A 17,484-nucleotide genomic window follows, 5' to 3' on the forward strand; every position below is an offset into this window, starting at 1 on the left:
AAACACAGTTCCTGGGCCTATAATACATTCTGTACAGGGTTGTCTGGGGTTGTTGAGTCTGGAGAAGAGGAGGCTGAGGGGAGACCTTATCGCTCTCTACAACTGCCTGACAGGAGGGTGTAGCGACGTGGGTGTTGGTCTCTTTTCCCAAATAGATAATGATAGGACGAGAGGAAATGGGCTCAAGCTGTGCTAGGGAAGGTTTAGATTGGATATTAGGAAAAATTTCTTCATGGAAAGGGTGGTCAAGCACTGGAACAGGCTGCCCAGCGAGGTGGTGGAGCCACCATCCTTGGAGGAGTTCAAAAAACGGGCAGACGTGGCATTTGGGGACATGGTTTAGTGGGCATGGGGGTGTTGGGTTGATGGTTGGACTGGTGATCTTAGAGATCCTTTCCAACCTTAGTGATTCCTAGTTTTTACTTTCATTATAAATGATCCAGCCACCAAGCCAGGAGGCGTGGGGTTGCTACTCTCCCCTTAATAGGTTTAGTGGTGGACTTGCTAATGTTAGGTTAATGGTTGGACTGGATGATCTTAAAGGTCTTTTCCAACCTAAACGATTCTATGATCCTATGATAATAGGTCAGCAAAGTGCAGAAATCTCTTTTCTCAACTCCTACATGTAGAAACGGTGTGCCCAGCAGCTCCGTATGGTTACTGGGGAGAGTTGCCCTGTGCCAATGTATGACTAACGGGCAATGAAACAGAAAGACATTTTTAATCCACTTGTCCATAAAAACTCAGGAAGTACTGCTCTGACTGCTGAGGCATCCATGTGGTTGGATCAAAACCACACAAGACTACAGAAAAACCTTCAAGGGTTTTTTATAGCAATAAAAATAAAATAGGTGGGAAAGGACATAATCATGTTCCTTAAGTACGATCTTAATCTTCAAGCAAAAAGACATTTCAATTGCATATTATTAGATACTGTTAGCTCCAGTGGCTTATGTTGAGTGACTACCTGAACGCTTTGTTTGGAGGCAGTGGCTTCCAGGGATAGCCCCTAGTGTGCAGCTGAAATGCTGGAAAGGGCCATAGGCTAGCTGGTGCAAATCAGACAGGGAAAGTCTACAAGTCCAGCACGTGCTCCTGGCAACCCAAAATTTCTCCCAGCGGTAGTCCGGTTAGACTTCATGCATTCAAGTTTTAAAAGTCCTCCCTACCTTAAATCTCAGCAACCCAGCGTGAAACCTCCATCATTTCTAGAAAAAGGCTTTCCTTCCAATCAGGATAATTTTTCTCCTGCTTTCCCTGAACACTTCCTTTTTTGCCAATTCTACTCAGCAGTCTTAGTTGAGCTCTCACTCTACCTCATAAAATCCCCCTCTCTCAATTGATTGCAAACTTCAAATATTTGTAGACCACTGAGTTCTCCACCTCTTATGTTTACACGCATCCTTTAGGCAGGACATATGGACACTTCAGAGTTTTAGCTTCTTTAGCCTCTCCCCATAAATCACTCCTAGATTTCTCGGACATCTGTGCATGTTGCTACACTTAGGGGGGTGCTTAAGGGCCAAATCTGTTCCTAAGAGAATTAAGAGACGTTGTAGTAAAAATTCCTCTCAAAACTAGCACAAGAAGAACACAATTTTTGGAAAACAGGCTGAAAATGAATACTTAGTCTGCTGCCTATGACCAATACCACGGACTTCGTTTTGCACTTTCCTTGCACGGAGCACTGTGGCCCACCAAGCACCTTGCTATCCAAGTAAACAGCTTGCTTAGATGAGAAGTTTAAAGTGACAAAGATTCTTTCAGAAGCTAAAAGCCCAAGTCTTTAAATGCCCGTCAGTAAGTACGTCTGTGACTAGTGCCATAAACAAAATGGGAACACATAAATAAAAGTAGGTTTTACTAATAATAGCTACCTGTAGATGCAGAAGACACATTTCTGATTGCGTAGATGTTCCTAAGCCATCTGGATGTCTGTAGGATATAGCCTGCAACTCCGTAAGACTACATCTCGTATAATATCAAGCATTTTACCAGTGCTTAATGAATAAAAAGATGGTTAGAAGTACTGCTTAGAAATACACAATATTGTTAATAAATGACTTCTCTCACTAGGGGTAGGTTCTAGAGGAAGAATTTCATATCATCAGGTTCTCAGACTAGTAATTATAGTCTACATTTTGAAAGGCACAACCTTGCTTTCACGGATGCAATTTGCATCAAAATCTGCACTTACGAAATCAGGGAGAAGAGTTTTGCACACATAAATTAATTGCCGACACATTTTCTAGTGCTTGAACTGTAGGCAATTAGCTATCAATCACTACTGACCAGGGCTTTACTCAGTGAGGACGCAAAGAGTAAGGCTCTGCAACTAATACCAATCCCGCGAATACTGCAGTGTCCTAAACATCCCCAAACTCTGTGAGTTTTACCTGACAAAGAAAAATCTCTTTGGCAGTAAAAGCTGGTACAGAACTGAAGGTTGGAGAAAGAGGGGGGAGAGGCAGAGGGAGGGAGAGAGAGAGACTGATTTGCTCTCAATGAATATGAAAAAGCTGATCTCTGCCATTGAGGAAAATTCTTGCACCAGCAAGTGCTGACTGATTGCGATGAGGAATGCTTTATCACCAAGATCCAGACACCCTTTCATATGGTGATTATTATTCCTGTCATGACCCTCTGGTCATCAAGCCACAGTGTCTTTTGTCACGAAACAACTATCCAATAAGGAATAATCTAGGAATAAGCCTGTAGCATAATATCTTCTACTTGCTTATACACACAGCGGGAGGAGGAAAATCTTCTTCCTATGAGTTATTACCTGCTCTAATCCACTTTGGAAAATAGCAGTATTTCCTTAATTTTGTGAAGCATGCAAACATATTTTTCACAAAGCACAGCTACCTGAATAGCTCAGCCCAGAGCTGAAAGCAAATCTAAAAGCTCTCTCAGGCAGCAGCAAATAGGCCAACATCACCATCGGATCCATGGCAGCACAGAAATTGTCAAATATTCCCATTAAAACTTGATAGGGACGTGCAAAGGCTGAATTGCGCGCCAGCTTGCCTCTACATTTAATTTCATATTGTCTTCTAGAAGGATGAGGTCTGGCCTAATTCCTGATGCTATTCTTGGAGCAACAGCTCTGACAGACAGAGGTAACGCGTGTACAAAGCCCCAACAAACAGCCCATCCCACCTAGCAACACCCGCTCTGTTTGAGCTCCTACACAATAAAACAATGCTAAAGTCTTCAGAACAGAGAGATTTTATATTAACGCCACCACTGTCCGTATTAATATCACCCAGCTACAACATTCTGTAGAACTCATTTAACCTTCCACGCGTTATCTCTCCGGCTTTTCTAATTCAGCTGCTTGAGGAAGGGGCTACCGCTGTCCGTCGCAGACGGCGCGCGCCGCGCCGAAAGCATCCAGGGGAGCACGGCTGGCAAGCCCTGCTCTGAGAGCAGACGGGAGAAGCCACGTCTGGCCAGGCAGACCAGCTCTTTTCATGTCTTTTCTGTCCTTATTGCTCATGTAGATCACCTAACAGAAGGGCTGGTTTGAATGGTTTTATCCAAGGAGCAAGCTAACCCTAAGTAACAAATACAACAATGCACATACAACTGTACAGAATCAAAAATTAATGGTGTTAGAGAAGGATGTTGCACAGAGACATTATGTGTGACACCGGGGAGGAAGTAGGGGTAAGTGCGCATGGTTAATATGAAAAGATGTCAAAAAAAATGAAGCATAATAATAGTGCAATTTATCCTTGCTAAACGTACTGCGCTGTGCTATAATTAAATATGAAAACCTAAATTTATCTCTATGTTCGGCTGTCATTAACTTAACAGGGAGTGCACATGTTCTAATCTAATGGCTGATTTTTTTCTCCATGTGCAGCATATTAAAATGTATATTAGCCTCAAGGTGCATAAACACAAAATAATAGACCAAAGGTTTTGGCCTGTGGAGAAAAAAATCCATGCTCAAAGGCCATCAAGTAGCTGGTGATGCAGGGGAGACACTCACTTAGCCTCATTAAGCCAAAGCTCTCTTTTGCTTGTCTTTTGTTCTGCATGACAGCAGCCTCTTTGTTGTATAATAATTCATTCCAAGTTCGTTCCAAGCTACCGAAACTGGTGAACTGTGGCCATTTTAATGAGCAGTATTGGTGGTATGCATAATCTGGAAGCCACGTGGACCAGGCAATCACAGAGCACTGCAGCCAGCAAAATGAGATACTGTCGAAATCACAAATTTGTCAAGTTGTTTTTGGACAGGGTATTATAATAAGCACTAAAATATGCATCTTATTACTCTGCATCTGCCAGTCAAAGATCACTGTAATGAATGCATGCTGCAGGGTATGACCAGGCCGTTTCCCTAAGTAAAACAAACTGCAGAGTACAAAAAAAGAATTATGTATTTTTGGCAGTGCCTGGAATTTTTTTTTTAAATCCTTTTGCATCAGGAGTTGGATTTTCCTGGCTTGATGTCCGTTGCCAGCAGCGAATGCACTAAAACCGCCACAGCCAAGGAGTTAACATGAATACATCGTTTCTTAATAGCCACATTTACTGGCTGTGAATATGAAACTTTAGACTCGGTGCTCGAAGCAAATTTAGCATACAGTACATATAAAACCCACAAAGATTAAACTACTTTAAATCCACTTTAATAATCCCAGTTCCTTTTGTTTTATCCATTTCTACCGCAAATGGCTTCACCGTTAGGGAAGATACATTTTATGTAACAACCTGCAGTCTCCGTGAGAAACAGCACGGTAGATAATCACAACATAAACCTCTGTAATAGACCAGTTAGGGGAAAAAATAATGTTAGAGAGGTCCTTTTTTTTTTTTTCCTACAAATTGGTCGGGCCAGGGCTTGCTCATAATTGCTTTCGGCTTGCAAACGCTGGGAGGTTCACCGACGGCAGCAAAGCCGGTAAGCGTGACTTGTGCAGTGGGGTGCAGAGGTCTGCTCGGCTGGCGCTCCCCGAAACGCGACTGGTGATGCTCCGCAGAGGGACCATCAGGCTCCCACCCGAGCCATGCCTGCGGAGACCTTGCACCACGTCGGGGAGGAGCTGAAAGATGCAGAGGGGGAAGCAGGAGGAAAGGACTTCTTTCTTCACCCGCCTGCAGGTGCTGGTTCAGATATATCTTGGCAAGACACACCTTGGCAGAGCCTTGTTTTCAGTCAACCCAACAAGCACATGCGGCAACAGTCCCTGAGCGTGCTGGTGCACAGTTCCCATAATATCCTAAACCAAGAGGTTGCTTGATCAATATTGGCTTACACTTAAACAGGCTTTGCCTGGCTCAGAGCTATATTTCAGGTCCAAGCCTTAGCTAATGGGAAGAAGGATCAAGCAGCCTAAAATTCATTTTTTCCCCTCCTCTGACTCTTCTTCAGAACTGGTGATGGCAATATGGGAAAAAGGGTTTCTTCATCAATGTTAATTTTTTTTGCAGTCTCTATACTACCGTACGATGAGATGGTCTGTATTTCTGGACATGGCCACAAATACCATTTGTTTTGGTCTTCTTTATGCAGTGCTGGAAACAAGGGGACAGTTCTTTATCATCCTAGACAAACCTGCCTTCCCAAACAACAAGGAGCACTTCCAGAAATGAAAGGTGAGAACCTCTGCTCAGTGAAGGCAGGCAGAGGTCTTGAAGAACCTGAAGGTGGCCAGAACTTGGTGCACGCATTGCAATAGTGTTCTTGCATGGCTGGGAGTTCACATTTTATTTATTTATTTAACAGATGAGCTAATTTAATATTTTGTGTGAAATCTCGATGGTATGGCAAGGTTTTTTCTCTGCCACAAATCATATTTAGATGGTGTCAAGCTGCATCAGGGGAGGTTTAGATTGGATAGTAGGAAAAATTTCTTCATGGAAAGGGTAGTCAAGCATTGGAACAGGCTGCCCAGAGAGGTGGGGGAGTCACCATCCCTGGAGGTGTTCAAAAAACGGGCAGACGTGGCACTTTGGGACATGGTTTAGTGGGCATGGTGGTGTTGGGTTGATGGTTGGACTGGTGATCTTAGAGGTCCTTTCCAACCTTAATGATTCCTAGTTTTTGCTTTCATTAAAAAAGAATCCAGCCACCAAGCCAGGAAACATGAAATTGCTACTCTCCCCTTAATTGGTTTGGTGGTGGACTTGGTAGTGTAGGTTAATGGTTGGACTGGGTGATCTTAAAGGTCTTGTCCAACCTAAACGATTCTATGATTCTATGACTTGACTGCAACCAAGTTGAAGTTAGCAGGTTTGTACTGTTCAGAAGACTCAGCTCTTAGTACCCATAGATACTGGAAGGAAGTGCGTATTTTAGTCTTAATAGGAAGCCCATGCATTCGGAGAACAAAATCAGCAGCTTGCTAAATTTAATGTGACGAGAATTTTCCCTGAAGTTCATACATTGTGCGTGTTCAGGATCATTCTCTCTCATCTGTCTGCTGGAGAAAACCACGTGCTATAAATGTGTTTTTATCAGATCTAGTTTTAACATTTTCAATACAGCACAACCTTAACTGTTGAGGAGGATCCACGATGAAAATTAGTTTGTTTTGGGGTTTGGGTATTTCTGGAATCAAGATGCTTAAATTACGACTTTTTCTTCTTTTTAACTTTTTAACCTTTAGACATGATCAAACAGTTTTTGTAAAACTTCTGGTGCTGAAAGCAAGGTATGAAACATCCATATATATTTCTCTCTTCCTGTAAACCCACACCTACCCACTGAATCCACTGCCATACTGTTAATGTTTAGCTACCTGGCACGTATAGAGGCCACTGCGTTAACTCTGATTTTTATAGCTGGCATTAGGTAGAAGTTTATATGGAAAACCACGACACCACTTCTGTGACCCACCAGCTGACACCAATGCATTTCTGGGACATAATAATCACTTCAGCTCTCTGGAGCAAGACTGGGGAGCACCTAATAAAAGAGTCCTGTAAGAAGCAGACAAGGTGAGACAGTGGCTACACACAGGAGATCAAATCACACCTCTGGGGAATGCTGTACCTTATCCAGTTATACCCAGTGAGAACTGAGTTATCTTTATGGCTCCTGCTCACGTATCTTCCTGAGAAACTCAGCAACGTTATTTTAAAACATAATTCTGTTAATTCTGGATTATAAGGATACTACCTGCGCTCTCCCTCTCTCTTATGCAGCCACCCTAATAACTTCGGGTTGCAAAAGCACGCTCTACATCTTAACTGTCTGCCTGATCGCATCATGCACTTGATCTCCGTCCAAAATGCATGCTGAGGTAAGCGTGCTTTTACAAAAGTTCTTCCTCGAGGGAGCCAGTGAGAAGCAGCGTGGTGTCATCATTCCCTTGCCATTCTCCCACCTCAGCATCGAGATTTGCAAGCTGAGATTACAGCTGAGACAAGCCGACAAGTTTTATTCCACGCATTTAACGGAAAGGTGGTTCAGAGAGGATATTAATGACAGTCCTCTGCGCCGAGGCTTCAAATCTCAGGTCCTCCCACAGAAAAAAAACCAACAACTAAATAAGCCATCAGAAAAACGAGGAAGGAAGCCCAGAAGACTGGCTTTGTCCACCTTTGTGAGTCTGATGCACCATCTGTGCCAGGACTGCCTTTGGAGCGGTTCTGGATAAGGCTACAGCCACAGGTAAGAATGAATAAAATTGCTGGAGCTCTGGAAAACAGGATCACCTGGTGACTGGAAGCCACGACTGAGGTTAGCATTTCTAAGCCGGAATCTCACTGCTATTCCAGGCAGCGTAGTACCACAGGTCACACCTTGGACAACAGCAAGGATTGACTCCAGCAGCAACTGCTGCGTTAGCAAAAGGGAAAAAGCTAGCGTGGTTGAAAAGACTATCGGAAAATATCTCCTAGCTAGCTCAAAGGTGATAAATTTAAGGTCTGTGTACCAAAACATGCATTCTGCAACAGTGAAAAATGTAAAAACAGCACTCAAGTTTCCAAAATATTTTCCAGTGCTATGATGCTTCTCATATGTTAAGGGCTATAAATTATCAGATGAAAGTATTAGTTTCATTAATGCAGAAGCATGAACAGGTACTAACCAACACGACTCTCTTTTTCAGCCAGAAGTTGATATGTTTGCTATTAAACTGCTTATTATATCACACTATTTAGCACAGTATTTTTAGTTTTCTTTCTGTTTAGGAAGGAAATTATTGCGATAAATGTAACAACTGACAGTGCTAACTGCTCAGTTTGTCATTTTCCTGGTGACCGATTGGCAAGACAGCTTCAGTTTGATGTCAGGTGTACCACTGAGAAGAAAGTATTTATCTTTTAGTTTACTCTGGTCATCAAATACTACAATGTTTCATGACAAAACTCTACTGTGTCACTCTCCTGTGGCAACACCCTGCCCTCAGCATCTGTTTGATGCTGAAACCAGGACAGAAAATGAATTATCAGAAGAATAGTGCGCTGCTGTATAAAAACACGGACATTAACGTTCAATATTGCACTGCGAATCAAAATAGGTATTATTATGAACATACTTCGCTGGGAATAGGACCAGTCCTAACTCTGTAATAGAGTCAAAAGTGGGAGGGGCTCAATGAATTTGAATCAGAAGGCAAGCGGTTCTTGATGCTGTCAAAAAAAATTCTTGTCCCTCAGTTCCTTCTCATTAAATTGTCAATTGCCTGAACTACTTATCCCCGCGATTCTCTATCAAAATTAACAGGAATTTTGTAACAAAATGAAGGACGATTCCTTTATGTTTTCACATTTACTGCACCAAAAACCCAACATATGAAATTAGCATCTTCACTTCTTTTTTTGACTGCAAAGTATTTGCTGTTTAGCTTCTCACGAGGTCTTACTGAAGAAACTGCCTTTCATCTCACAGTAATACCAAGACAAACTTGGACAGCTCCTTGTAAGTTTTTAAAATCATAATGCAGGATTTTGGCTGTCACATTTTACTCCATGTATAACACAGACATTCTCACACATTACTTTTATTGATGAGAACATGTACATCACATCAACTGGCTATCTTCTCTCTTCCAAATAGAGAGTAAGGACATGCTTTTTAGTGAATTTATTTTAGAAAGAGAATCAGAAGTGTGTGTTGTGACTTGCTGCCAAGCAAGCTAGATATTTGTGTTTGAACCTAGATGAAACTACAGTACTTAACTAAATTTACTAGGCACAAGTACATGAAATCCAATATTGGTAATAATTTATGAAGGTAAGAATACCGATTCCTATAACACTGCAAACTTAGTTTATGATAACATAATTAGTTACACTAATAACACTGCTTAGGCACAGTCTTGCTAATTATGATATTATAAATATTAATGATATCAAGCCTTTGTATTTGATTGCCCCTAGTAGGATCATTTATCATGGTATTTCCCTTTACTCGTGTTGTATTATTTTTCTTCCTTTTCCTTTGAATGTTCATTCCTGGACAAACAGCCATACAGAGCTTATGCCTAAAATACATCACCACCTTATCAATGATGCAGCCTGGTTAACTTTAGATGTTATTATTTAGTAGCAGTGATCCAATGATATAATTCAGTGCTAAGAGCAATCAAATACACAATCAGTCATATTCTGTATGCCTTGTTCCTTTTAAATGTCTAACAGAGCCAGCCAGACAAGATTACATAGGGCTTTGTTTTGCATTCTTTTTCATGTGACCTGTTTCAAGTTAAGATTCCTTTGAATTATTAAATGCTTCCTTAAAGCATCTTTTCACGTTACCTTTTTAAAGTTAATTATTGATGTAGTGACAAGCGGAAAAGACTAAGAATTATATAATTTTTTTTTTCCTCATTCAAAAGGACATGAGAAACATCTTTGACAATGGTTGTCTGTTTAGTAAAATAGAAAGGTAATACAAAGATAGAACACTGAATGCAGCTTTAAAGAAGAATTACAACAAATCTCTGTGACACGAGTTGGAAATGCTGTGTACGTTTCTACAGGTGTTAAAGGACGGAAGTTTCGATATAACCCTTTGAGCCTGGTTTAACTGCTTAACATAAGCAGATGAAAATGAAACTGCTTATATCTTGTTTTATTTTTAAGCAGCGTATTATCCAGAGCTTTAGGAACAGGATTGTCTTTTGTCCTGGAAGGTAATGTTATAATTTTCAGAGCTCCACAGAGAACAACAACAATATAGGAGTCTGTAATCTCCGGCTAAATCCAACTCCAGTCATCAGCCACGATAAGCAGAGATTTGGAGGCGTTTGACACTCCAAATCCCATTCTTTTGTAATTCTTTACTTTTTACAACATTTTCAACAGCGTTATATCAGATTTTTGGAAAGGTAATCAATAGGCTCGATGTATAACTGAAATCAGTCTTCAAAGTGATCCCCTCTAGTATCCACAAACAAAAGCTCAGCCTCCCTGCTGTGCAGGTATTTTTTGCTGAGAGCAGGAGGCAGCGGGGCATCAGTAGCAAGCCAGTTACACCCCCCTGCTTCCCAGCACGGATCAGCCGGCGTGCTGGTGGAGGGGTGAGCAGTACTGGGGCGGCTGCAACCCACTGCATCAGGCAAAAAGATCTCCACAGATGCTTCTGTAGCAGGGAACTACCAGAGCAGAGAGGAAAGACAGTCCAGAGGTTTGAATTTCAGAGATACCACAGTTTACATTCCTATTCCACCACAGCCTTTCTAGGTTTAAATGATCTTGCGGAATTATTCGGTGTCACTGTTCCTCACCTGGAACTTCCCTACCTTGCAGAGGGTTTGGGACTCGGCACACATGAAGGACCGTGAGATGCTCAGGTATGGTGATCGAAGGGCCGCTCCTACCTGACCTAGCGTTCCAACTAACAGCCGGTTTGTGACAAGATGTCTCAGCCGGTCAGGTCCAGTGCTAGGGGGTTTTCATGTCTCCTGAATGTTGCACCCTGCCTGGAACACCCAGGAACCTCTGGCACAATATTAGTATCAATCTGAATTGAGTTGAGTTTCATTAAAACAAGCAGTTCCAGAGCGTGTTCCAAAGCATTTGTAATTTTACATCCTACGCTATTTTTTAAAGACATGATGCTACGAATCAAATGGAGAGATCATATTTATAGTACAAACGTTAACCCATATCGAGTCATTTCAAGTTTGCCTTCTTAAGCTGCCTTCAGATATTTGTTAATACTCAGAAGGAAAAAGACGTGGTGACTAATTGTGACAGCAGCAGTGGTTAACCAAGGTAAGTAGCATACAAGGATTATGGAATTGCATTCAAAGCCCAGACACAGTGTCATTATACAGGAATGGCAAGGAAACAACGTACCTTTCCCATCAGATCAGCAATTCTAGGTACTGCTTTTCCTTTCTGATGCTGCATGGTTGCAGGACTCTGTCCATCCCAGTCTCCAAGTTCCTCAATGCTTTTCAGGTAAAGAAGAGCTTGCAGTCCAGTGCAGTAGTCATCAATAACAGTGAAATCTTGATTCTGGATTGCACTGCACACCTATGAAATGTAAGTCAGTTATAAGCAACATCCTGGCAGAGGAGCAGATGGAATTAGCAAGCTCTTTGGACTTAATTGATTATCACATGACATTTCCTGCAACGTCACTGGGACAGAACTACAAGAATTCAGGATATTAATTGGCTGCTTAATCCTATGTCATGATACCACCACTGCAGTTCAGGAAAAAAAGGACTCAATAACACTAGTTACGGCTAGGTTTCCTAATGGCAGCCCTTAGGCCAGACCTGAAGGCTGTTCAGAAGTAAGCCTGCAAGCCCAGCCCCAAGCATGCCTTCCGGGGCGCTGATGCTGAGCATGCCAAGCACACTGGCAAACCACGTTACGCTCAGCCCTTTGCCTGTAGATAGCCACTGGTATCCCCAGCCTGCTCTCTTCAGGAAGCACAGACATACCCAGTTAGGCTCCAGTCAAGCAAATCACAGAACCACAGACTTGCTGAGGTTGCAAGGCATCTCTAGAGATTGTCTTGTCCAACCTCCCAGCTCAGAGAAGGGTCAACTAGAGGAGGCTACCCAAGACCGTATCCAGTCGGGATTTGAATATCTCCAAAGACAGAGACTACACAACCTCTCCGGGCAACCTGGTCCAGTGTTCAGTCTCCCTTGCAGCACTTATATTCAAACAGAATTTCCTGTGTTCCAGTTTGTGCCCATTGCCTCTTGGCGTTTCACTGGATACCCTGAGAAGAACCTGGTTCCAACGAAAGCATCTCAGCAAACAGCACCCGTGAAGCTGACCTGTTAGTATGGGCGAGTATTGCCAGGCAGAGAACAGAACAGTCCCCTCCTGCTAATCACCATTTGCCATTCAGTGGCACTGGGAGGCCACGCCACTTTATTTCAGATGCTTTAGAAACACAGATAGCAATAGAGCTTTATAAACGTATAAAGCAATGATCCCTGACCTGCAGAGCTTAACGTGTAAACACAAAACTACTGACAGCAGAGAACAGTCTGACCATTTACACAGAGTCTTCTGCACCGTTCTGTGGATGTTAACTCAGATTTAAACCCACAGAGATCCCCAACCAAACTGACAAGTGAATAAAAAAATCCCTGACTCTCCTCTGAACACCTTCTCATTAGCTAAACGCTAATCATCCATCAGTGACAAGGGGCAGAGTTGGTGGAGTACCATTAATTGTACTGGAACCTGGAAATGCTCTGAAATTCCAGATGTGTCAGTGTTTACAGCCTCTGATTCAGCTTTTATTCTAAAAGCTAAAAAGAATGCTCCTGATAATGCCTACGCTTACACACACACATAATGAACGCAGCTATTGAAACAGCCGCCTATTTTAGAACATGAATGTGTGCACGTGCCCAAACACACCCACGCTCCTTGGACATGAAAACACACCTTGCATCATAATTGGCATGGATACTTAAAAACCACAGGACATATATAATTGTTTTTCACATTTCAGAAATGATAATACAACTTGCAATTCTGAAGACAGGTACGCATCACATTGTAAAATACCGTACACTACAGCTGTTCCAGGAAAAAATAAGGGCAAACTATAAAATAAGCACAAGAACATTTCCTATGCAGCGCATTTACATTACACAAAATCTGTTCCTCTGGAGAAACAGTGTGGGCATTAATTAGGTCTGTTACGCCTTCCATAGACTTCAAGACCTTTTTTTTCCAGAGCAATTATAGAGAACATCATAATAATTTCCTGTACAGGTTCTTTAACTGCAAAACTCAACTAACTCGTATTTAAGCCTTTTTGTTCACCAAGGGATTGTCTATTTTTTTAGTGCATGGGTAACACTTTTATTAGCTATTCTTAAAAACACCGAAACTGTAAAAAACCCCACAGTTAAAAGCCATGTCATGTCACTTGAAACAAGTTCAGGCACTGTTGTCAAAATCCTGAAATATTTTGACAGGATGTATACACATGAGATACACTGGAGGATACCTGTAATAACCTTATAAATAAAGAGGCTTTTACTGTTTTCCATCTTGTGGCGCAGTGTTATGAACTGCAATAATATAAAAATGTGCAGAAGATGATATCACACTAAGAGCTAACATTTGATCCCTGTGAGTCTATGCGCAGCACACCGTTTGCCTTCTCTGGAAAGCCAAGCAGGTTCCAGAACCGAAGGCAAAATGCAATTTTTTTAAGAAAAATGTAAATCTCTATGCTAAGGAAAAATGTTATCTGAAATGGAAAGACTGAGAAACAGAATTAGCAAGTAGTTTCAGAAGATCCTCCTCTTCCGTAGGAGCCTTATGACTGCGGTGCCCAATGGTGCAGATAATTAACCAAAGACATGCTTTTCACTGATTTCACCGTGATAAAAGCAAGTGCTTATGTTTATGGGCCTTTCCTAGAACAAGAGCGATGCCAACATCTAACACATACAAAACCAACAGAAACACCTTTGCCATGGTTTTGGCAAATTCCAAAACATCCTGAGCTTTGAAATTTCTTACGTTGCACCTAGCAGAAGGTGAGATTTGTGTTTTAGGCTTACAGTATCTTCCCTGAATCAATGTAGAAGCCTTTGCTGCATTTTAAAAGGTGCGAACAAAGTCAAGATAAAAGGTCACCCTGAGCCATCAGCCATGACAATTTCTACACCGCAGAGAGAGGTTTTTAGCATCATACCCGGCTGCCTCTGAATCACCAGTTTAAATGACACCGTGCCCTCTTTTCAGCACAAGAGAAGTGGCAGGGCAATAGACCAGGTGAGACTCAAACTCACGCATCCGGAAAAATCGCAGAAGAACTGAACCGACCTGTCTCCACACATCGTTAATGCCCTCGCTTTGCTCCTGCTGCTTGCACTGGGAACAGGCATCCTTCCCCCCCTTGCAAAGCTAAACGTTGAGCCCCCTCTTCTGCTGGCATCTTATTTTATGGGTGTGAAGAGCAGTCCCGCTACGGCCGTATTTAAAATGGAACTACCTTTTGGTTGCTACCACCTCGCATTTGATGTCCCTCAACAGGAGATAAAGCAAGAGCCTGAACAGAAACGTAACTTCCCAACTGAGAACATATGCATGGTCATATTGCGCCAGACCAGCAGCCTGTATCCTCTGGCCAACAGAAGCCGCTTATGGACGAGCATAAGAAACCGAGCAAGTGTGGACCAGTTGCTCACGTGGTTTATCAGCCCAGGCTCTGGCAAGCAGCAGTGCCGGGTCTTCGCACGGCAGAGATGGCACCTGTTTAACACCCCTTGATCCTAAATAATCCAAGTGAATTTGGTTTATGAGGACATTAACATTCAACTGTTTGTTGACCCAGGCTTTCACCTGAAACATTTAGGTAGAAAGTAGCTTTTCCTTCTTTGGAGGATGAGAGACAGGCCCTGTGAGCAACCTATGGGACAGAGTGAGGTCCAGGTCACAACGAAGCTGTTTTAGCTGTCCTGCTGACAAGCGCTGTCCTGCTGTCTTGCTTGTGTTTGTCTAGCTTTGGACTAGAACTTGGGCTAGAAGAGGAAGGTGCTACATCTTTCCTGCTTAGAAAGGTAACATATATTATCCATATTGCACTAATCTACAGGGAGATAATTTTGCACAGGCTTGGTTTTACTGCATTGCCTCGCTCTGCCTTGGCAGTAGAACTGCTACAATTTCATTTTTAACATCTGACCTCCTCCCCTTTCCCTGAGATCCAGACTCCAGTGATTGCCCCTTACATCCCAAAAGAGACAAGCAGGCCAACATGCTATGTGTGATCAATTATATCGTGCTCGCAGTATTCTGAAATCTAAAACCGTTCAGTAGAAATTGCAACTATAGGTTACTATTCTAATCTATCCAGACATGTCTGAGATACTAAAAGACACAAAGCCTGCTTTGCTGCTGGTAAATCAAACGTACAACAAATGATCTCATTGGGGAATGGGGATGCGAAATGAATCACAGGCTAAGGCTCTAAGTAAAACTGTTCTGCAAAATGCAGTGATGGGAGAGGCATGCAAAGGTCCCTGCTGATGTCTTGCATAAGAAACGACCTGTCTGCTCTATCACTAAATAAACATAAATACTGAGTCTAACTTTGTCAAAGGATCTAGAGCCATTACAAATCTTACTTGAGGAACTGGAGTAAATTGTCGGGAGACTACTACTGTGTAAAAAAAAAATTCACATGTTACATGATTGTTATTAATCATTCACACCAATCTGAAACTTTTAATTTACGTATTTTGAAGAAAAAGTTCATTATTGGTGACAGGTACTACCATATCAGTTGTAAAACATTGTAAACGCCTTTGCTTTTAGCAGAATCATCACACAACAAAGAAATGCCAATTTCTGAAGTCTTTACTGAGGCAAATCCCCTGCACCGTTTACTGAGAGCTCTGTCTGTGTAAGACCTTTTAGGTTTTGTCCAAGTTTATGTTTCTAGGATCAATGGGAAAAATACCCAGAGAGCGCATCTTATTTTCGTTTCGCGCTCTACAAAAATGGATGTTGTTCCTGTCCAAACTTTGGCATATCCTGGGGGACTGTGTGGAAGACCTTTGCCACCCGTGCAGAACCTGGACAAAGTGGCTGAGGCATTTCCAGCCAGATCACCCACTAAAGCAATTCTTATTCAGTCTTGTCCTTGCATTTACCCATTGGGGGATGTTGCAAAGGAGAAAATATTTTCTGTAACACTAGAAAGAAGAAACAATGCATTCCTCTTCAGGCATTACTCTGTCCACTCTTTCTTACCCCAAGACCTTCAGTTTTTACCTAAACTCATTATTATATGGCGAAATCACAGCTGGACAGGTGTTGGTGGGGAAGATGGTGCCAAAAATAGACCCCAGTCCCCACCTGCATTCTTTCTATTCCATCAATAGCAGGGATTTCAGCAGAGGCAGCAGAAGAGATGCAGATCTAGAGATGTTTGCATCAGTTCTTCCCTGCACTACTTTCAGCTAACAAAAGGTAGCGTGTCTATAATCTCATATACTGCTGCAAAAGACTGGAGCAGGTCAGAGAATCTAGCCTGTTTAACATGTTGCTTTGCAAGACGTGTAAGTGTTCTTGGTGTGACTAGGTCTGTAGGAACAGGCTGCCCAGAGAGGTGGGGGAGTCACCATCCCTGGAGGGGTTCAAAAAACGGGCAGAGGTGGCACTTTGGGAAATGGTTTAGTGGGCATGGGGGTGTTGGGTTGATGGTTGGACTGATGATCTTAGAGGTCCTTTCCAACCTTAATGGTTCTATTGTAGTTTTACTTTCATTAAAAAAGAATCCAGCCACCAAGTCAGGAAACATGAAATTAATTACTACTCTCCCCTTAATTGGTTTAGTGGTGGACTTGGTAATGTTAGGTTAATGGTTGGACTTGATGATGTTAAAGGTCTTCTCCAACCTAAACCATTCTATGAGTCTATGAACAAGAATGCTGCAATGTCTGGGAGCAGTCGTGCTCCTATTCGAAGTTGTCTCAAAGCACTATCAAAACCCTTTGTCAACAATGAATTTGTGGTAGGAGACAATAGCTTGGAGAAAAGTTTAATTTTTACACTCCTCCAAAATATACGTTTCTTTCTTCAGAATATGGGTGCAAAATAATTGTCATTTTCATGAAAACAGAAGTAACAGTAAGGAGGCAGATGGGTGGCAGTGATACACAGTCTAGAAGTAAGAAGATTGATGGGTATGTATTTGTATATACAAATGCAAATCACATACCTTGAGCATTCTACCATATTAGTTTCCATTTGTTGTAGCTGCACAACATCAAAGCAATGATGTCCCCATATATTGCATTTAGTGGTAATGTAACGGACTACCAAAAAAAAAAAAAAAATCAAAGTGAGAGTTTCTAAGTAGTTTCCTGGCAATTGAGACAGCAGGCTCTTTCATCTGTGCTGTAACTGTGGCAGTGCATTGATTTAAACTCCTTCTGAGATCTCAAATGCTTTTATATTCTTAGGTCTTGCTGGCTGCTTTCTTTTTGCCGTTTCCCCCCCTGCCCCTTCAAATTATAAAATTCTAGCATTTAGCAGAATGCCATCTTGCTTCCCCAGAAGACGGAGACT

At 42.1% G+C, this 17,484-nt stretch overlaps 1 protein-coding gene across 1 annotated transcript in view; it reads right to left on the minus strand.

The window, feature by feature from the left end:
• DPYD (dihydropyrimidine dehydrogenase) overlaps window positions 1-17,484 on the minus strand; it is a 351,478-nt gene that overhangs the window by 38,737 nt on the left and 295,257 nt on the right. The window contains exon 21 of the mRNA XM_075710934.1: window positions 11,272-11,451. Coding sequence (XP_075567049.1) covers window positions 11,272-11,451 — 180 coding nt within the window. The remainder of the gene's footprint in view (window positions 1-11,271; window positions 11,452-17,484) is intronic.

Source organism: Pelecanus crispus, chromosome 5 (genome assembly GCF_030463565.1).
Source record: "Pelecanus crispus isolate bPelCri1 chromosome 5, bPelCri1.pri, whole genome shotgun sequence".
In the NCBI taxonomy this organism is placed as follows: Eukaryota; Metazoa; Chordata; class Aves; order Pelecaniformes; family Pelecanidae; genus Pelecanus; species Pelecanus crispus.